This window comes from Drosophila grimshawi, unplaced genomic scaffold, assembly GCF_018153295.1.
Source record: "Drosophila grimshawi isolate 15287-2541.00 unplaced genomic scaffold, ASM1815329v1 contig_1367, whole genome shotgun sequence".
Taxonomy (NCBI): domain Eukaryota; kingdom Metazoa; phylum Arthropoda; class Insecta; order Diptera; family Drosophilidae; genus Drosophila; species Drosophila grimshawi.
In genome coordinates, this window is record NW_025062889.1 from 9,866,053 (window position 1) to 9,889,212 (window position 23,160).

At 43.1% G+C, this 23,160-nt stretch overlaps 1 protein-coding gene across 29 annotated transcripts in view; it reads right to left on the bottom strand.

Moving 5' to 3' along the window:
* LOC6559091 (PDZ and LIM domain protein Zasp) overlaps nt 1-23,160 on the bottom strand; it is a 58,997-nt gene that overhangs the window by 18,777 nt on the left and 17,060 nt on the right. For 17 of the 29 annotated variants that reach the window (XM_032733994.1, XM_032733999.1, XM_032733993.1 and 14 more), the window contains 4 exons: nt 3,971-4,122; nt 3,703-3,859; nt 2,560-2,696; nt 1,270-1,364 (listed from right to left, as the gene is read on the bottom strand). In XM_032733994.1, coding sequence (XP_032589885.1) covers nt 1,270-1,364; nt 2,560-2,696; nt 3,703-3,859; nt 3,971-4,122 — 541 coding nt within the window. Of the gene's footprint in view, nt 1-67; nt 839-1,269; nt 1,365-2,559; nt 2,697-3,702; nt 3,860-3,970; nt 4,123-23,160 lie in introns of those variants that run through there. The other 12 variants (XM_043216345.1, XM_032734019.1, XM_032734011.1 and 9 more) reach the window with 3 other exon arrangements.

The window sequence follows — 23,160 nt, forward strand, 5'->3', positions numbered from 1 at the left end:
GTTTTTGTTAGTATAAAAATGCAAATTTTTACGTTTTAATCGTTACGAAACATCGTGGACCACTTACGTAATGAGACGTTCGCATTCAGTGCAAATGTTTTGCCCAGTTGGCAGTCCGCCGGTGCTTGGGGGCTTTGGTGTATTGATGGGCGCACTAACATGGCGAGTGGCGTTGTTGTTTGATAGTTGATGTTGTTGTTGTTGTTGTTGTTGGGGATAGTGTTGGTGTTGATGTTGGTGCTGTTGTTGGTGTTGGTGTTGGTGTTGCTGCTGTTGATGGTATTGTTGCTGCTGATGCTGTTGTTGCTGGGGTGCATCATGCTCATAGTTGTTGTTGTTGTTGAATGCTGTTAAGAGTGTTTGATGAGCAGCCATTTTGTATTGGTTGTTTGTTTGTTTGTTTGTTGTTGGGTTAAATGTGGGTAACACGCATGGAAAAGAGTCGAAACACAAATATGAGTTAGACATAAAGAGAAAAGTGTTGTAGGAAATGCAAGCAACATTCATTTCCTAATACAATTTGACATTTGTTTTTTCAACTACAGAGTAATCAAATTGAACTAATTGATAAGTGTTCCTAATTCAAGAGTGTTTTTGAATATTGAGAAATGTATGTACTTTTGCAGATTGCTTTGCATTTGCCTAATAACTAATTATAATACAATATCTACTGACTATATGCATATATATATATATAATAATTTTATTTGTATGTTTGTAGAAGAAGTAGATAGAGATGATTGAGAAACTGTTTGGTAAATATTATATGTGTTGTGTGGGCTGCCTTAGAAATGCGATTTAAGATAAAGAAAACGAAAGTCCATTTCTTTGTGTTTGTCTTTGTTTGTCGCATATAAAACAGATGTATACAAAAAAAATAAATAAAAAGATAAAGCAAATATACAAATATATTAAAGAATGTACAAGTTAATACAAAAAGCTAAGGGCTCGACTGAGGCAAACAATATATATTTTTAGTCAAATAAAACAAGCTACTTTCAAGGTCTCCGCTGTGTGTTTTAAAAAAAGTAATCGCTGCTGTAAATACTATTTATAAACCAAAGGCCAAAAAGCACAAGCAACTGCGCAACCAGATCAGTTGGCAGCCCGTCCCACTCTGTATGAGTAATATTACACCCCACCCACCCACATGAAGTCTATTTGGATCAATTAATCTAAGCTAATCAGTCAAAGTGTCGCATAGAAACGGATTGGCGCCCTCGTTTAGAATGAGTAGCAACCGGGCCAGTTCATAGTTGGGTGGGTTACCTGGGGTCGACTGTCCAGTCTCCTCCTCGCGCAGGAACTTCAGCACTTCAGAGCGATCGCCCTGGTATTCCTTCTCGTTCTTCTTGAAGTTAACGCTGCAAGCAAAAGAGAACAAATAGAAATTGAACATGAGATACTGTTAACTAGGCTAGTTTGATATATAACACACTTTTGCACTTTCCGTTGCATACTTTCAGATGCGACCATTCGAGCCACACCACGCGCAAAAGTATGCTGTGAAAAATGAGTGCGGCTAACATTGTTGCGCATACGACACGTTGGCCACACCCAGGCGGCTCAAGATAAAAAATACAAAAAAACAAACACTACAAAATGGGCACACCGATGACTATATACCCTACCATATATTGATTGGTATAGTTGTGAATTTTTATCACTTACTTTCAAAAGAAATAATTAAAGAATGTGTTTGGTATACAAAAAAGTTGCTCATTAAAGAAATAGTCTTTTCGAGGATACTTTCTATTGCAGCTATGATATTGGGACATATTTACTACCTACAAAAACAAATAGATATTTATTTTATTGGGTTAAACATGTATCTTCTTCACTGCTCTGCCAAATAAAAATGGCCTCTGTAAGAGCATGAAAATATGCCCCCAAAGAAATTAAGTGCAGAAAGCGTGCAAATCCCACGCGTGCGTTTGTAAAAACAGCCCTAACTGGACAACTGGCACATCTGAAAACACAGAAAACACTTGGCCGACCAGCGGGAAGTGCTGGGAGCAGCGGAAGGAAGCAGAGATAGAACAGACCTTCTATCGTTGGGTTGAATTGCACTCGGCCTCAGGCACTAAGGTGGCCCGGCGGTCGTTCGTGCGGTCGTTGCAGGACACCTTCTAGTTATTTTGTTCTGTTTTTCTTTTATTTTATTTTTTTTTTGCCTGCCAAAGGAGGCACAGGAGCAATAAAACGAAGTCAGCAGCCAGCGCAGGAATAAGCAAAACAAATTTTAAAGTAAAAGTTTTGTGGCATTCGCCTGTCACGGCAACAGCGCAACATTCCCCACAATTCTTATCTTTGTATCCCCTATTGTCAGGGCATAACCGTTTTAAAATTAGACTCACAAGTCGAGCAAAAACAGTGGATGGCTTGGATATGGCTTTAGATGCAGGCTATTGCTCAGATCAGCCGAAAAATATTCATATTTTATGCGTAAGGGCAACTAAGACTCGTTAGGCGAAACCCAAATGATGTTTTCTGGTATTCTGTTGTTGCGTTCACAACGCTTGTCGAGCTCGTGTTGGGTGGGAAAATTGAATAACTTACCCGAGAACACCGCCAGCCAAAACCTCCGCCTGGGCGGAGAGTGTTTCCGCAATAGATTCATCGCTGTAAATGCCAACCGGGGTGTTGTATTGTTTATTGACGATGCTCTTCACGCCGCCATCGCCGCCGCCGTTGGCCTGTCCAGGTCCATGTCCATGTCCATGTCCAGGTTCAGATCCAAAACAGAAAGAGAGAGAGAGAGAGAGAGAGAGAACGCGATTGAAATAGAAATAGAAAAGATGAAAATGTGAAAATGAATTTTTGCCAGATAAATCGTAGAAAATCAATTTCTGTTTATGTTTTGGGTAGCTGCTCTGTGACAGGACTTAATATTATTATACAAATTCATAACAATAAAATGTACGCAAATGTATGCATATCAAACACAAACAGAGATATTATTATGCATGGCACATGTGTGTGTGTGTGTGTGTGGGCGTGTGTGTGAGTTTGAATAGGTATATGTGTGTGTGTATGTGTGTGCATGTAAATGTGAATGTGAGCCCTTTGCACATTAATTCTTGCCAGCAAATAATCCCAGCACTCATATTCATTACTCATTCTGACACTTTTCAAAACTACGCACAAACAGTCTGACAGATAGACAGACAGACAAACAGACAGACAGATAGAGGGATCGAGGGACAGAGGGACTGACGGAGGAGCAGACATCGTATAAATGCAAATGTTGTCAACTCATAGAAAACAGACAAGTTCCTACTCATACCGAAAATGAAATGAATGAATATGAAAACCCACAGACAACAACAATGAAACACACACACACAATCACACACACATACAAACCCACACACACACACACACACACACACACACAATTAAAGGGAATGTGTCATCAGAGGAGCTTTTCCCCTGGAGACCAACTATCAACATCATTGGTCATCAGCACGTCAGTGTCAGTTGTAATTGTGGGCGGAGTGCGGACTAATGCCAGCTTGTAAAAACGTGCCTCAAGAACTTTTAAGTTTTTGGTCAACCAGTTGAGAGTTTATAAAATTTTATAAATGATTGTTGTTGCCCCACAAATGTATGCCACACACATTCCGCCAACCATGCGTGTGTCTGTGTGTGTGTGTGTGTGTGTGTGTGCGGGTGTTTGTGATTGCAAATTAGTTGACTTACAAATGGACGAGCCGAGTTGTTGTAGCCACAGCCAATGTGCTGGCTATCCTGTTGCTGGTGAGCCAGAGAAGTTTTCGTCACTGTCTGCAAATAAGGTGAGTTGGCCTGGGGCAGGTTGCCAGTTGGCGTCACATGTGGACGCCAGGTAGAGCCGCCACTGCACAAAGATACAGAGAGAGAGAGAGAGAGAGAGAGAGATAGAGGGAGAAATATAGAGGGATAGTTGCTGTAATGGATTGCATTAGCAACAATTTGGGGAAGCACTTACCGTTGCACTGTGACGACAAAGTTATTGCCGGAGCGCACCACAATGTCCTGGGCATCCTTGTGGCGCAAACTGAAGACATCAACGTCGTTGATCTTGATGACCGCATCGCCGGGCTGCATGCCAGCCTGCTCGGAAAGGCTGCCCGCATTGACCTGCAATTGGATGGCAAAGAATCACAGTTAATCAGCCAATCAATCAGCAGACAGAACTCAAACAATTGTTGTTATTTTCAGATAGAAAGTTGTCATCGTCAGTTGACAATTGCCAACAGCAATTTAATTTTGTGCTCTCACATAAATCAAGCGCTTGGACTGACCAAGAGTCGAGCCACTTACAAAGAAAAAAAAAAAAAAACAAAGTAAGAAAAATATAAAATATAAAAAACAGCTAACAAGTCAGAGTAAATGAATTTATTATGTGGTGCCTGCAAGAATTATGAATGCCCAATCTCAATTTGCAGCCAAAATCGTCCAGTGGCCGCATTTGGGCCAGTTTTCTTTTCATTCTTTTTTAAACAACAACAGCAGCAACAACAACAACAACAACTACATCTGCTGTCGGCCAAGTTTAGCTTATAGGCGCTTTTTTGTCTGTGTGTGTTTGTGTTGTTTTTTCCATTTATTTATTTGACGCCGCGTCTGCTGGGAAATTGTGCGCACCGAAAGCCATAAATTTTCCGACGATTAAATCGTAAAATTTCCAACCAGACGCTGCATTTCGTTTGCATTTCTCATGCGATGCCCGCTTGCTGGAGGGGGAAGGGAGTGAGTCAGAGGGGTAGGGGGTGTTGAGGTTTGCAGTAAGAAAACATAATTTGTGTTATTGAATTTTAGACAACGTCAAAATAGAATACATGTACATGTGCCTAACTGGTTTCCTAATTCCTATTTACCTATTTGCAACATCTTGCATTGAATTTGTGAAATTTGTGGATACGCTTAAATTAAAGCTCGTCGGTTATTAGGTAAATGAAACAACACAACACATCTTAACCACATCAATACACATACACAACAATACACACAGGCAGATGAGAAACCCCAAATGCGGGCCAAATGGCTGTGGCTCCTGTTGCACTTAGCTAGCGTCTAGGCTCGACTTGTGCCCCTTGCCACGTGCCGTGGCTCAGGTGTACGGCCCAAAATTATACGCGCCATGCACGTATCCACTTTGCCAAATTGTCTGTTTATCAGACTTTCAGCTCAGTCAGTCGCCTCTCGTCGCCTCTCGTCGCCTCCGTCGTCTCCGTCGTCGTCGCCTGTCCGTCGTCGTCGTCTGTCGACTTTGGCTGGCTTTATATATTTACACGAAACTGCGCCGCTTTGCGAAAACAAATATGCACACACACACACACACACAGAGAGACACACGTATATGTGTTATATATGTATATGTGCAGAGGCTTCATAAATATTTCATTGGCGTGCTCGCCAAGCGAGACGCCTAAATTTTGTAATATTTACAAAGTTGCTAAAAATGTGGCGCCCCGAAAAACCAAAAACCAAAACCTGAACCCCAAACGAACCTGAACCACAACCAGCAACGGGGCCCGCATCAGAACCTGAACCAGAACCAAAACCAAAGCCAAACGGCAGCAACCCAAAAATTGAAGCAAAATCGCCCGTGCTTTCAATGGTTGCTGTTGACATGTTCATTTTCTTGTTACTTTTTCGTTTCTAGTTGCTCGTTGCACGGCATTGTTGCGACTGTCGAACATTTTTGGAAATTGGTCGAGTGCTGAGATGGAGGCAGATAGATAGACAGAGAGAGAGAGAGAGGGAGAGAGAGAGGCAGAGTGGCAATCAAAGTATGCGCTACATAGTACTTTGTTTTTATTGATTTGCCACAAATGTTGTATACCCCTTTGTGACCGACACTAATGCATAGGCCAAACCATATGAAATAAATTATAATAATACTAAATAAAGATACTAAATTTCAAGAACCACAACCACATTTGGCTAATATAGATAAGATTTGAAACTATACTGAATTTAATTGAATTTGAGCTTCAAATTACAGGGTATAAATACAGCGAACTATCTAACTGGACACAGCTATTTTTTCAGTTTGCGTGCAAATTGCATGTCACAAAAGTGCGCTCGGATTTGGATATGCTCGTGCAGCACAGTCAATTTGTGTGTGTGTGTGTGTGTGTGTGTGTCACTGTATGTGGCATTGGAGTATTGACATTTGGACAGTTTTATGAGTACCTGTGATCAACAACTCGCACCCCCGCCTGTCGCATTCTTTCCCGCCCGTCTGGCCGCTTGATTCTATGGCTTTGTCTATGGCTCTGTTTGTCTCTGCTCTGTTCTGTTCTGCTCTGTGCTGTTTCTGCGGTGCGCTTGTTAGACATTTGTCAGCTTTATAGCATTTGTGGGCAGCCGCCAATTGACAAGGCATTTGTTTTTTCAATGACTTACGAGTGTGTTCGCGGTTTTCGATTGCATCAAACACAGTTGGGAGCTGAGCGCAGGCGGTGAAGGTCTAAGGCCAGAAGAGGCAAGTAAGCCAACTAAATTATGATAAGCCTTTTGGCCAACATGTCCACATTAATATTAGGCGAGTCGCAGCCAACCCTTTATGCGGGTAGTGCTCCAATTCCCACAGTCCCACTCCAGTCTACCGCTGCCCTGACGTGCTGCTGTTGTCCTCTTCCGCAATTTGGAGGCCAGCCAGGACATTATTGCGTCCCATCCGAGCACATTACAACGGTCGGGCAAATGATGATTTATACTACAACAGCTCCTGTGTGCGTATGTGTGTGTGTGTGTGTGTGTGTGTGCTCTTGTGGAAACTATCTGCAGCTCCCCAAGCCGTCGGACAAACTAGAATCCCAGCTGCTGATAAGTATAAAACACACTCGGCCGACATTTTCATTTTGCTAAAGCAGCAAGCAAATGCTGTTAAAATATTTTAACTGCATTATTTGAGAACTTGACGGGCCATGCAAATATTAAGCATTTACTTTGCTTCCGAGTCGACTCGGAACTATCATGTCCTGGCCAATGCATCTTTCGCCCTGGCCTTAACTGGACTCGAAAATATTTCCATTACGGCTGTCACTGGATATTTAATTTAAAACTCTATTTGCTCGACCCTCAAGACAATGGGCAAAAACATTGTTTGCTGTTTGCAAATGTCTAGGGCACTTTCAGTAAATCCATATAGCAAATTAAATTTAATGGGCTGACAGCAAAATGCTCGTAATCAAGTTAACTAATCCGTTCAAGTGCATTCAAATTCAAATTCACTTAGCAGCCAACAGCAATAACATAACAAATCAAAATCATAGGAAGTTCGACCTGGGCATACCCTGCCAGCCGAAAAGGATGTGAACCAACTGAACTAGCTAATGTGGTTGGCAGTTGCTCTGCCCACTCCGCCCACATTTGACAATTTCACACACTTGCCTAAGCCAAACATATCCTTTAACACTCTTCAACTCTAGTTGCCAAGGTATAAAACACAGACTAGACCTGCCATAAGCTATGCACTCCAGAGAGAAGGCTCACACACACAGACACACACACACAGACACACACACACAGACACACACACATACTCACATACTTTGCAGAGTGAAGCATGCAAAATATTTATGTTGATAAATCAAGTTTACTTTTGTGGATTAGGTGTATCTAAAATAAATTGAATTTGTGGCGTAAATTTAGGCCAAACAAAAAGCAAAGCCAAGTGCCACAGGAGCACGAGAGACAGGCAAATGAAGAAAAATGGAGAGAGAAAAAGAGGGGAGCAATACTTGCCAAGTTGTTAGCCAAGTTATGATGTTGCTTAATTGAAAATAAATCAGTTTAAAGGCAACATAACCTAACAGAAACCACAGCTCCATTTGCCAGGCAACAGATTCGAGCATCCTTTCACATTGTTTATCTTAACTCTTTACTTATGCCTCCCCATTCCCCCATTCCCAGCACCCCAGTGCCCACCCAATGCAATCTGCAGACTATGTGCCATAAAAAGCAGAAACCGAATAGTCGACAAACAAATGCGAAATGCTCGTAAGTAGAACGAACAACGCTCAAGAGCTGCGCGTCTCTAGTTGAGAGCAGTTCATAGTCGGGATAAAATGCTCGCTACAAAATACTGCGGAAATGCAGACCAAATACAATGAATCTCAATGTATATGAATATGCATGGTCATCACTCATACGCCCCATGCGCAACCCAACCAACCCTCCCATTTAGACCACTCTCCCTTTTTTTTATATCTCTCTCTCTCTCTCACTCACTCTCTCTTTATGCCCCTCCATATATCTGTTCCCTTTGTTATCCGCTCTAAATCACCCAAAGCCACTGCGGTTTTCTGCATTGCCACAACAAATGGTGGCCGCAGCACTTGACCAAACTGCAGCAAAACCGGGCAACAAGCTGGAAACAAAAAAAAAAAACATACAAAAAATAAAACATTGTTGCAGTTGCAGACTTGGCAAATGAAGAGACTATGCCTGCCCACCCTCAACCCCCCCGTTAAAGTCTATAAAATAGCGCCAGCAAACGAAAACAATCAAATTCAGCGAGCTGTTAATGCGGTAAAGTAAATACAAATACAATGTTGGAAGTTCCTTCGGTCGGTGGCTACAAATGGAGTGCTGCAACTCTTAAACTGGTTTTAATTTAAGTGCTATCTTGCAGTTCGAAGGGATAATACTCATAACACTCAAGTATTCATATTCAATTTCCTTGGCCAACTCATCAATTACAAGGGACAAAGTTGCCGAATCTGGCCCTAATGGCTTTTGCCTTGGCCTTACCCCCAGCTTCATGGCCGACTTGGGAAGTTGTTTACCACTTTTAATCTATTTTTTTTTTGCATTTTTTTTTGTATGACTCAACAGCTGACCGGAAAGCGCAGAGCGTCACAAAAATTATTTATTTATTGGCCACAGAAAAAATGGCGAAAACGAAGGAACACCAAGCAGCAGCAGTCAGTAAGCGAATCGAAGCAGTCGCACACAAAGTTCAATCCTGGCAACACTGGCAGAGCTCCACACTGCAACGGTTGCAACAATAACAACAAAACGAGCAACATTGGAGGGAAACCAAACTGTCGGCAACATTTATAAATTATGATTGCAATCAAGCTGCACAAAGCGCTCACTGGACAAGCGGGCAAGTTACAAGTTGTTTTTATTTCTTTTTTATTTTTAGTATTTTTATTTTTTTTTTTTTTTGGTGAAATAACAGTTGCAGTTACACACACAAACACACGCAATAAATATGGCAATTTATATAAATGTTGCATATTCATAACTCGTAATGGAAAAACTTTGCACAATGAAATTATTGTGGCCCCAACAGCCAACAGCTAGCAGTCAGCAGTCAGTAGCCATGTGGCAGGCTGTCATGTCTGTAGCACTGCCATCCCAAACCCGATCCCGTTCCCGATCCAAAGTTCTCGCCTATGGTCATTGAATGTGCTGCGTGGGCGCTGAACAGCAGATCCTCCCAAGTGGACCGAGCAACGGCAACAGCAGATCATTTATCTTAGCACCGCCATTGGAGTCGATGGAAGAGAGAGAGTGGCGTGGAGGGAATACTGACAGCTGCGCATGTGTGGCACACTCAAATATCGCTGAGCAGCGGCACAGCCTGCGAAGCGAATACATTCATGAATAATCATTTGCGAGTGACTGAAAAATGACAATTGCCTCGGGAGGCGCTGGCTGAAAACTGATCGCTGTCCAACAACACAAGCCAACATTTGTGCGAAACTGTTGCGGAAATGGAATGGATCTCTACAGTGAGCGAAATCATATACTGAATAACAGTTATTAAACAAAATAATAGAAAGCATATTTAAGGCAATAATAATTATTTAATGTCTGAAACATCTCTGTGAAATCGCTTGATAGTTTGTTCAAAGTTTCTTTTTGTTCAACTTATTGGGAATTACCCATTTTCGCTCAGTGTATTGCTGGCTCTTAAGCAGTTTCAAGCAATTGCTGAGACGCTTTCTTTAACTGGAACTGTTAAGATTTTGCGCACGTTGCGATTAGTTTGTCTCATGTTCACAATTGCAACTAAAATTTCAATAATTCTCACATGTCGTCGAGCGTTAAATTTCTTGATTAAACCAAGTCGATTTGAGTCCCGGTCTTGCCTTGCTGCCACCAGCAGACACACACACACACAGTCAACGACAGAAACAGTTAAAGAGTGCCTGTGGCAGGGGCACAGGTAATGTGTAACTGGGAGAAGGGTTCATTAGGCAAAATGGCTGCGACACAGGATACCAGCAGGATATGGGTTAATAAGACACAAGACGCGCCAAAGTGCCAACCGTCAGGATGGCAGCGTTTCCACTTATTACCTGCCACCCACCCCCTGTCCCTCACAGCACTTGCTTCGAAATGGTTTCAGCATCTTGTGCGTTGAAAGTCATTAGAGTTGCTGCTGCTGATGCTCCTGCTGCTGCTGCTGCTGCCGAGGGGTATTAGTAGTACGGGTTGCGACGCACGCAGTAAATATTGCCAAAGCGCCTGGCTGACTGCAAAAGCACATACACACACACACACACAATACACCAGAGAGCGAGTGATATTGCAAGTGGGAGATGGGAGATGGGAGGTGTGGCATGCGGAGTGAGTTAGCGAGTCAACAACAGGCAACTGCCGCAACGCAAACAAGATTAATTAAGGAATGTAAATTTCGTCAAATTACGCGCCATTGTTTTGTGTGTGTGTGTCTGTGTGTATGTGTGAGTGCGGGGGTGTGTATCTGTGTATGTGTGTGTGTGTGTGTGTGCTGGCTGTTTTGAAAGGATGTTGAGATTTTTCCATTAACAACATCATCAATGGGTGGTCGGGCGTCACTGTTTTTGAATGGTTCTCGCTCTTCGCGGACAAGGTCGACCTCGGTCGGTCGCTGGCTCGGTCGAAAGGTTGAAAGGTTGCAAGGTGAGCACCGTTATTTTGGGAATTATACGGATTTTGACTGGCTACTAGCGCTGAAGCGCCTCACAGCCACAACTCAACCTTTTCAATTTCATTTCGTTACTCGCGTCCTTGTCACATTGGGGGTGTTGGGCAAAAATGTTTAATTAGTGTCGTCCCCGTCGACGTCGTCGTCACCGACTGTCATCGCATGCGGTTATCCATGGGCCCCTCGTGTACAGTTTACCCTTTGTGTATTGTGTAAAAAGCATGCATAAATTATTATTATTATTATTTTGCTGCTTCTCTTTTTATTTTAGTATTTTTCTAATGAAGCAAGCCAGAAGATATGACGAGGTGCTTCCTTCCCAAAGGCCACAATTCTCTCTGCTTTATGAGAAATATATTTCGAGTTTTTTATGGCAGCATGCTTTATAAGCCGTACACATGCATTGGCTAATTGCTGAGCACATGTGGAAAGGTCTATTCACCGAATTAGGTGATTAAGTGGCCATTCCTTTGAGAGATAGAGAGAGAGAGTGATAGAAGGAGAGCGAAAGAGTGAACTAGTGTGGGATATTCTCATAAACCTAAGTGCAAGAAGTTGGCAAACTAAAGCAATTACTGCTGGTCCTCGCAAACATCAACATGTGCGTGTCCGGGTGTTGGGAAACCTATTAACGTCTACCTGCGAAGTAGAAGCGGAGTTTTTCCAGACACACTAACACTCATCCACACACACACACACACATTGAGACATATATGGACAGATGGCAAGGCGCACATGTGGCTCGTTGTTTACATTTGCGTGCCCAGAGGTCTGGAAGCGAGAGACAGACAGCTCCATCCACACGATGCAGTCGTTTTGTACGTGTCGAAATGTGAATCCCGGCAACAAAGTATCTGCAACCTGCAACTTGCAACTGCAACGCATTTGTGTATGCAACTAATGCATGGCAGAGAATGCAGTGTTTGTTTGTTTGTTTGTTTGCTTGGATTCACTGTGTCAGTGGGCTAGAAATTGGGCCAGGCCTGAGTTTCAGTAAGCTAAAATAAACTCTGCCAGCAGGAAATGTCGGTTGCATGCCGCTTGGTCCCGTCTCATATTCGGCTTCTTTTTTTCAAATATGCATTTCTGTTTGATGTTTCCATTTGGTGCAGCTACAAAAAGCTTCAGATGCTGTGAAGATTCTTCAACATCTTCATCAGTCGACGTAGGTAGATAGATGTATGTATGTGTGTATGGATGTATGTATATATATTGTATTTATGGCGAGATGGACTAGCGAATGCTGTGGCAAACAGAGAAATATAACACACCACTGCCATTAAACAATCCATCAATCAGCAGGCAGCGTGCAAACGAAATTCTGACAGCCATGAAATCGTGTAAGCGCAATCTCAGCTGCAGTCTCACAGCCAACCAAGCCAGCCTTCGAGCATCAGAGCGGGTTCAGCTGTCCGTCTCTTATCTGAGAGGGTGCCAGACAATCGGACAGAGGGAGAGACAGCGAGACATCGAGACAGAGAGACAGATATGAATGATGGCAATCAAATTACATTAAACGGAATTTCAATTGAGGCAAAGACGAGCACAACATCCTCCTACGCTGAAAAGACAATGCCCAAAACAACAACAACAGCGATGGCAACAAAAACTGTAAATGGCATTTACATGTTCGCTGTCATAAGACAATAGGGCTTTCCGTAACCACCGTCCCCCTCCCCGCCCACCCACTTTATCCAATCGATCCCATCACTCCACTCACATTCGCTCCTCTTTAATGAATCAGCATCAACGAGACGCTGAATGCAGTGGTAGGCCTCTGTTGCATATGCCCAGATTCACATTCAGAGGCCGGGACAGAAACAGACCCAGGTGCAGAGGCCGATTGTGGCAGTTATCGGGAGCTGCAATCAGACAAATGCAATTAGGATTCGGCGACGCTTCGTGTGGCGAATCCTAAGCAGGAATATAGCAGCAATTTCATTTGGTCTGCTGTCTTGGTTGTTGTCGTTGCCATTGCCATTGCCGCTGCCATTGTCGTCATTGGGGACAGACACATTGTCTCATTGTCAATGAGCTGGGACTGCAATTGTGCCGCTTGACGCACCTCTCATGGGACTCCACATGAAAGACAAAGAACCCGCTTGCTACACCGATATACCAATGCTGATCAGCAACTATGCAGTAGGCTATAATAAAATTTGCGTTGCTAAGCAACAAAAGCGAGGCAGCAACACTTTGCACAACCCAATTGGGCATTGGACATGTGGCATGTTAAACGAAGTTGCTTTAAATGGACGATAAACTAAAAATTCAACATACATTTGGTATTAGCTCTTTTCTCAATGTGTTGACAATGCAACGAATTTCCTTTTCTATTCATAGATTAAGATATTAAAGATGATGATTTTCCATTCTTCACATTTGAGTTTATTAAAAATGTGTTCAAGAACTCACTTAAAGCGCTGCAAACAGCTGTCGACTCTCAATTAAATATTTAACTTTAAGAAATGCAATTTCAATTAGCGCCACACAATGTAGCCATTAGCGCCGAGCGCAAGATTTGTGCCAATTGCAAAATACAAAATGAAGAAACGCAACGCAACAACAATCATACAATAGCAATAAAAACAGCAGCAGCAGCAGCAGCAACAGCAGCAGCAGCAGCAGCAACAGCAGCAACAACAACAACAACAACGAGAAACAGCAGGAGCAACAGCAATGTTGGCCAAGAATCGGACACCCGCTTGCCGCTCACTCACTCAAAATCATTACGTGATTAAGGTTGCCATTACGGCGGACAGCAAAAATAGAAAACTAGAGCATGGCACGCAGACAGCGGCAGCAATAGAGGCCACGAGGGGAAGGGGTGATGACACGAGTGGGTGGCGGGGGGGCGGGGCGAGAGTGAATGGGCGCAGCAGCTGAGCAGAGGCGACCGCAATTGCTTTGCTTGGGGTTTTGGTAAAAATAAAATACGCCAAATAGAAATAAATAAATCAGCTCGGAAAAAAAAGAAGACAACAACAGAGTACAACAGAAAAAGAAACAGAAAACACTTCGTTTGCCGCACAAAACAATTAAAATGAAAAACCGTAAGCACTCTAATTCCAACCGGAAGCGGACAAAAATGCCGCAAACGTAAAAAAGCTGATTCAAGGGGGTTCACCAGTGGCTTAAGGGCAATGGGAAATTTGTATGCGGTACTGCTGGACCTGGACGAGCGCACAAAATGGTTTCGAAAACAAATTTGTCGATCTAATTAAAAGCTAAATTGTGAGCATTAAACGTTGACTCCTCCATTGAGTAGGACCACGTTTCGCACTCAGCAGCAGTCTCCATTTACCATTTTCCATTTCCCCGAGTGCACGGCGCATTGGCAAAACAGTGAAAAGCATTTAAGTTGCTCTTACACACACACACACACACACACACACACACACATACACAACACTCACACATTTGCAGCGCGATTTTCTTGAACAGCCTTTCAACAAGTTGGCAACGAATGCAATTTACGACACACTACAGCTACAAAATGCTGGATGCTGGATGCTGGATGCTGAATGCAGCACTGGGGCAGCAAATGGAAAAATAAAAGTAGCAAAAAAAAAAAAAACAGAAAAAAAAGAAACGTAAATAAAAGTATGCCAAGCCCACGCGCTGACCATCAATGAGCATTTCGTGCAAGATGTGTGGAGTCTGTGGAAATGGGAAAATGTGAAAATGCGGATAGCCCACAAATGGTAAATTAATTGATGATAGCAACGTTTAGAAGAGACACTGACACTGCTCTCCACAGATGGGACACAAGGACAAACAGGAACACACAACCGATTGCTGCTGTCCGGGAGGCAAAGCCAGAATTAGAGCCAAGTGCAGCTGTGCCATTTGCCAGACACAATATTTGAACTGCATTTGGCATTTTTCAAGCTGAAACTGTGCAACTGCGACTGCAACTGGCACAAGTTGTACTCCTTGCACGTCGCAACTGGCTGACAAATTGCTGGTTGCAATATTAATGTTGTGCATTATCTTTGCCCATTTGTCGATTGTCAATGCTGCTCGGACCCAGTCAGCAACAGCAGCAGCAGCAGCAGCAACAGCCAGCATTCAACAGACAACAGATTGAACGTGGGCGGCAGGCACACTTACCTTACCTGAATGCTTACCTGCTGTCCACCTCGACCCTATTTTCCTTCTCATTCTCATGCTGATTCTGATTTTCATTTTCAATCGTAATGCCGCCATGGTTGCCCTTGCTATTGTTCTGTGATTTTCCATTCTCTATCATTGACATTTTTCAATTTGATGCGCGCACTTAAGTCTACACTGGATTGTGACTTGTACCTTTTTTCCTCCCCCCATCCCGTCAACGACAAGCTCTTTCTTTTAATGGCAAATGACAGGGCAAGGTAATTTTCCTTTACTGTTTTTAATATTATATAAATTAATGACATCGCTGCCCATCCTTAATCATTTCACACAGACGCTTTTTGTGTGTGTAATTCAAGATTAACCATTTTTGTTGTTTTGAGTTGAGTTGATTGAATTGATTTTTAAATTGAAATGTTATGTTAAAATATTCTCTGAATTTTGCAGAACAGCAGCCATAAGCTCATAAAATCTGCTGAGTGTTCGGGGCTGACAGCATTGAATGCTACCAATTAGCAGTTGATATTGGGCCATGCTGGCTTCTGACCAAAACAATATGCTCAGTGGGGCAAAAACAACTGCTGGCTAAAATCTAAATCCTTCTAACCAAAAACATAAAAAAAAAACCGTAAAAGAACATTTGGAATTTGCTATAGACTTAGCTCGAACATGAAGCTGCCAACTTTGGCAGACGGATAATACAATGCGGAGCATGCCGCATGCGGCAGCATGGGGCAGAAGCAGTTCAGATCCGTTATGTGTGGATGGAATTTTTAGGTCTAAATCCTGTCGGGTCATAAAAAGTGCTTATTACATTATCACCTCAAGCGTGGCTGAGCTCCGACCGTGGCAATTGGCACGCCTCTGCACACACACACACACACACACACACATACACATGGTGTCTGGCTGCCTGCCTTCGATAGTCTCGATTGACTCACTCACATTGGTATTTCCTTCTTTTTTTTCTCTCTTTTTTTTGTTGGACTTTTGGCTTTGGCTTTGGCTTTATTATGGCCGTGGCAGCTGCTGCTGCGTTTTTCAATTTTCGCTTTTTAGGCCTTTTGGGCCCACCTGGGCCTTGAGCCGATTTGGCTTGTTGCTGCGTAGTCATCATCTATTGGCAAATGTTTTGGGGCGCAAAAATGCGAAAAATGTGTAAATTTTCGTTGATGTTTTTCTTTTAGCAAAGCTTCTTTCACTTTTTTCTTTTTTCTTGCTGCTTTTAAAACGCATCTGATCCGCTTTGGCGTCGAGTTCATTCAATTTGGATTAAGTCGTTCGTGTTGATTAACGAAATTGACGTTTTTTTCTTCTTCGAAGGGATCTGCCAAAATCGATTGACGCCGTGTTGTAGTAAAAATGCGGAAAGACAGACTCGTTTCCGCTGGTTGTAAACAATTTAGAAGGCAATGCCAAAAGACATTTTGCTAAATATTCAATCAATTTGAAATGCATGCGACTGAGGCCAATACAATAAATCACAAAAACATAAACGAAAATAAAAAATGTCTCAATTTCCGGGGGTAACAAAATATGCGTCATAACAATAAAAAAAAATGCGCCAAGCCCCATGAACAACAACAATAAAAATGCGACCAACAGCAACAGAAACAGCAGCAAAAGCAGCACCAGCACGAGCAACTGCTGTTGCCACGTTTTGCTAAATAACGCAAATAAACAAGACAGGCGACAGGCCATAATATATCATGGCCCAAAGGCGCTTGACGACGAACCTAAGGACGACAATGACGAAGGGGCCGCACAGGACAACTGGAGACAGGACGAAGACGAGCAGAAGGACAAGGGAACATAATGACTGTCAAGGGGCAAACGGGACAAGCGGCTGGCGTCTGTCTGCTCTTAACTGAGAATCAATGACATATCGTTATAACTAATACGTGCCCGCTGGCCCAACAGACTGCCATAAAAAAGTGCAAATAAAATAAGAATGGCATAATAATAAAATGATTATATATGGCAGATACATGTCGGACATGCACTCGCACACAACACAATAACAACTGTATCATTGACTTGCCCCCAACAACACAACACAACAGCTACTTCTACAAGCAGAAGATGGACAGGAGACTGCAGTGCTCAGTTGCACGCTGAGCACCTTGATTGACACTAACCCCTTCTATCAATTATCAGTGGAGTGCCACACTTGATACTTAATCGCTGTTGCATGAATTCTCTGGTAATTGGCCGACAAACTAATTTGTCAGCTTAATCTTTGAGCCAGAGTATTGTGCAAAGTAAACCTGGTAACCTGAACCAAAGCAGCGCAAACAAACAGCAGCTGTAAGTTTTCATAAAGTTTCCTGTCCGGCCAGAAGGACTCCAACACACACTCTCTCTCTCTCTCTCTCTCTCTCTCTCTATCACAGGGTCAAGCACACGCTAAGGCACTAAAAGTCCGAACGGACTGGCAGTGGCTCAGAGCCGGATATCCATATAATACCCCACCGGAGTTGTACTGGCAACTCCAGCCGGCGCTGGCCGCAGCGTAAGTTGGGCTCATAATTTATTTCGATTACGCCGCAGCACGCAATTTAATGCGCTGAAATATCCTTTAAGCACACGCAGCTTTACACGCACACACACACACACACGTGGGCAAACATACATTGCGATAAGCGTGCGCACAATTTCCGTTTCCGTTTAGGTACCGTTGTTAGCCACATTTCCGAGACTTGCCAAATCCCGTAAGCAACAATTAAATCAACGCCCAAACATATTAAAATCAATGTTTAAATCTACGCAACGAATACCATTGTAAATCTATATCTGAATTATTTCGAGCCGTTGAAAACCTTTTCACTGCAATGACTTATGTAACCTAATCAAATGAAACCTGTTCAATTTTGGATGCCTTTCGTGGTAAATGACTCATCGCTGCTTCGCTTGAACTTTGAATACATTTTGATTGGGCCATCATCAAAGACAATACACGCTTAAGTGCCAGGTAGAAATTGAAACTGAAACAGAAACAGAAACTGAATCATATATCAGGTAAAAACGAGGAGGAGGAGATGGAGGCGGAGAAGAAGAAGAGGAGGAGCAACCACAACAAGAAAACTATCTACGGCAGACTGCTGCCATTAGCTGACTAATGGAGAGGTCTCTCTGCCATAGGTACTGGCATAGGAACTATATTGGCTGTCTTGACTGGGGATCTTGGCCAAGTTAAGCGCTTTAACGTTTACAAAACGTTTGCAGTTTGCTGGTTTTCAGTGTGCGCATTTTACGCTTAGAACTTATAAATATTTATGGCACACATAATGCAGCGAGTTAAGGTTGAGTTGAGCTTGGCCAATAATTTTGCTACCCACCCAGACCAACTGCTGCTGCTGCTATCAGCGCTCGTAACTCAAGCGTACATCTGCTCAGTGAGTGTGTGCGAGCAAGTGTGTGTGTGTGTGTGTATATCTGTGTGTGTATTTTGTGTGCAGTGAAGCAAGCATTTTCAGCTGAGGGATTTATGTGCAGTGACATGCAACTTAAAAGCAAGGACAACAAACGGCTGCAGATAGCGAAAAAAGGCGAAAACCAAATGCTGAAGCTGAAGCTAAACGAGTTTAAGGAGCCGCAGGACCAAATGCAACCACAGCATCAGCAGCTATATTTCCTTATATGTATAAGTGCAGCAGCAGCAGCAGCCACCAGCCACACAACAATTGAGAAAAATATGCGGAGCACAAGGATTAGGCGAGGACACACACTCCAAAAATTTATGTGACTTTTGCATGTGGATGCCGATTGGGAATGGGATTGAGAATGGGCATGGGGAGTGGGAGTGGAGGAGGCTGAAGTATGCCACAGACATTAGGACTATTTCCGGCACAGGCCACAAAATATTCAATAATATATTTAAGACATATATATATATATCGAGAGAGATATATAGAGGAAGAAAGGGGGTGAGAGATGATATGGACAACTCAACTGAAGCGTAGCAGCTGGGATAAATCTAAATAAGACGTGCTCGAGAATCCTGGACTGGAGTCGGATGCTGCCAGCCCCCAGCAATTGTGCAATGAAGTGCAATTGAATAGCAATTCGACTATGACTACGAGTATGAGTATGAGTGCGAGTGTGAGTGTGAGTGTGAGTGTGAGTATGAGTGTGAGTGTGATTACGAGTTGGAATTGTTCGTGGTCTAGCCATTGAACTTATTCTTCTTCCCATAAGGTTAACATTTGAGATGAGTGTTTGCTACAGAAATGCTATATTTATTTAACCGATAATCTCAAGTCACACTTAGCGTGTCGCCTTCTCGTGTCACGACACGACTAGTGCTCATCTATAGTTTGCTGCTCTTTCTGCTGTCCAGGCATAAAACAAAACGGAAGCAACTCTCGCTCTTTCAACTCTACGAACTGTCTCTCTCTCTCTCTCTTTCTCTATCTGTGTTCTATCAAGCAACTGGCTGCATGTTGCATGCAGCTTGGTTCTCGTGTCGTTCTCGCTGCCAGTGAGCGGAAGCGGAAACCAAGCAGCGCTTATAGCTTGCAGTGCAGCTGATGAAATTGTTGAATCAATTTCCCACACGTTTTAAATGTGCAACTGCAATGAAACAGAAAGCTTTAAGCACACAGCCAACTGGCAACTGGCAACTGGCAACTGGCAACTGGCAACTGATACAGCGACTGTGTGGAACAAACGGTAAAAATTGATAATCAATCAAATGCAATGCAGAGACACTTAATCACTGTCTGTAGCTGTAGGATCAATGTAGCTGGCACTTCCTGCTTTGCTCTGTTGGGTTATCCTTTTTGCCGGCACCCAACCTGAACGTGGCCTTAACTTTATCAATTACGCCTTTGTGACTGGCCGTTGACAGCGCTGCTGCCCCAATGATGAATCACAGGAAGTTGGCCCATTGCATCGATGTCGAGCAATACGCAATTCCAGTTATCTCACCTGCTCTTTAGTCAATTAACGCTTCAATGCTAATTGCTAAAGTGATTCAAGCGAATCGAGCTTCAATCTGAACCTAAATCCAAACCGGACACTGAACTGGCAATTATCAATTGGCTACAAAACAGTTCGTTCGAGTACACTTTGTGGTCAGATTGAAGCACTTACTGTCTGAATTCTACTCGTTTAGAGCATAAAATTCCTGGCGCTGCACTTGCCACTTACTACTTGCCCCTTGGCACTTGACACTTGGCATTTGTCATAGATAGATGATGCGATACTTGAGCCCAAAACCAAAAAAACCACAACACAAATTTGCCACAACAATGCAAATAGTTAAAAGCATAAAGCTGTACTTGTGTGTGGTCAGTGAAAACTGATTTACAATTGATTGAACAATGGGCGTCATGTTCTATGCAGATTGCGTAATTTGTTATTATTATTGCCGGTGCTGCTGCTGCTGTTGCTGCTGCTGCTGCTGCTGCTGCTGCTGCTGCTGTTGCTGCTGCTGCTGCTGTTGCAATTGCTGTGCAATTAATAAAAAGTCAAACTAAATTGAGACCAAACTCTTGACATTGCAGTTGTGACGTGTGGCGCATTGCGGTTGCACATATCTCCTGTGGTCACACACACACACATGTGTTGTGGCATATGAGAAGAAATGCACAAGTTCAATCGAATTGAACTAAGCTCAATTCACAATTGTTGCCAGGGCAATCGGCGCTCTTTGAACGCAGATTCAATTACACAAAAGCCCCAAGCAAAATCTCTGAATTTGGATTGCATAATAATTCTTTTGTTTTGATTTTTGGCAGGGCAAGAAATGGAAGGAAGCCATCATAAATCAACGACAGAGACATGGGTGCGCTAACAAGAGCCTGGTGTGAATAAAAAAAAACGCTTTGGGCAAATAACAGTGCATACGCAGCAACTGTTAAATACCCTGTAGTAAAGTGGCAGAGTTGATTTTCATAAATAGATTAGACAACTATGTGGTTCATAAACTCCTTTTACTTTTCTGCGTGAGCGCAGGGCATAAAAAGCGAGTTGAAAATTATGAATTTTCATAGTTGGAGACAAAGACAAACACCGAAGCAGACGAGAACGCCAGACAGGAGTCAAATAATTAATGGTCGGGCTCGGGTAAGAGCACAGGGGGCAAAAACGTGGAAACTTGTGCAAAAACCAACAACGACAAAACAAACAAAAACACGCAAAACAGATTTGCATGCACAAAACGCAGAGTTGAATGAATATGAATCCGAGTTGGAGACTGGGACACATGTGCCAGCTAGCCGGCGGGAAGGGTGGAAGGCAGAAAGGAGGAACTGCTCGTCGGTTGCCTTGGATGCCGACGGTAGCTTGTTAGTAGCCCGACCATGCCAGCGCAGCGTCATGTCTAGACTTTAAGTTGGCTAATAGCCGAGAATGCATCCTTTCAGCAGTAGCTCTTTGAAATTTGGTTGTACCAATTTTTATTCTTCCTTTTTTTTTATTTATTTCTTCTTTTTGTGTGTGTGTGTGTTGCCAGTCGCTGGCCAGGAAATTTGTACTATAGCGAATTTACGCTTTTTGTAATACTTATTTGGCTCCATTATTTGTACAGATGAAGTCAACCAGGGCGCGTTGAGCTGCTCTCCACTCTCGGGCCCTGGACAGTGGACTGTGTATTGCGAACGAACTCTTGGCCTGGCTGAGTTTGGCTTTCGCTTTTATTTTGGCCTGTGCTGTGGACTCTTGGTTTGTTGGCTTTGGGCTTTTGTGTGACGCTTTTTCATGCCCAGTCGACCCTGGACTTGATAATGAAATATAAACGTGGCAATATGTGAGAGAGTTTGTCCGTCTGTCTGTCGGTCTCTCCCTCTGCCTGTGGCCACGAAAAGCCGGCAGCATAAAGCTTAACCAGAAAACAAAGAAAAAGAAAAAGAAAAACGCTGACGAGAAAAAAAGAAAACGAGACAAGTCTAGTAAAGGACAGCGGTAGCAACAACGACCACTTCATTTGACGTTCGACGTGGCACTCGCAATAATAATAAGAACTCCACCGAGAAATCATAAATTAATCCGATTTAAGCAGCTGAGTAGCTTATTTTGATGTGACTTTCCATCAACGGTTGCCCAGTTTGAGTTCATTTTACTTAATGACCAGCAGACGACGGAGTAGTCGACCAGTGGTAGCACCTTGTTGGCCATATTAATAAGCCAGAAAAGCTGCGACTGGCAAACAACAATTTGTTTGTGCAACATCAGCTGACGTGTTTCGGATTAGAGGTGTGTATTGTTGTGTTGTCTAGGTGATAAAAGTGGTTGGCTGATCCAGCTGTAGATGATGCACCTCATATCCATCATCATCATTCGCATCGCTGGCGTGCTGGCAAAGGCAGCTCATTACGTGCCACCTCGACGAGGCAGCAAAGTTTTAACGCAATTGCAACAGCTGCTGGTGCTGGTGTTGGTGCTGATGTTTTTGCTGCTGCACCTGGCTCGAGTGTGGCCCATTCTAAATTCAATTGAGCTTGAAGTGTTCAAAAGGCGCCAAGCCGTGCAGCTGGCGGATGCAGTCAAGATCCAAGACTGAGAGAGACTTAGTGCAGAGCAAGAGGCAAGCGACTGGCAGCCAGCTCAGCCCAGGCTCAGACACCTTTTCAGTAAAGTGTAAAACTGAATCTGAATCAGACAAACAAATAAAAGGGACGAGCAAAGGCAGCAACTTGGGGATGCGGGTCGGGGAATTGCTGATTGGAGTTGTGGGACTGCACTTAAATCTGGTTGCTGGCTCTGCTCAATTTTCAGTTTTGCTTTTTTTTCTAGTTAAGCCATAATATATTTTGTGCATTGGACAAACATTTCGAGCTCTTGTTAAATTTACGCTGCTTGATTTTGGCATAAATTACAACAAATTTGCAGTGGCTTACCCTAACCATAAAGCAAGCCAGGGTATATACGACTATGACAATAGCAGGAGCAGTGACAAATTGATAGCATGATTATAATTAAAACAGACAGTTCGCAATTTTATTCATTTGTAGAACATATTTTTATTATTGAAATAAGGCCTATTCGAAGTCAAACCCAGTTTTGGTTCGCCAGCTAAATTGGTCAAATAAAAGCTGGTAGCTGCTAATGACTTTTACACTGCGGTATTACTCGCATTGCTGTTGCTGTTGTTGTTGTGTTGTTGTTAGCCCGAAAACATTGTATGT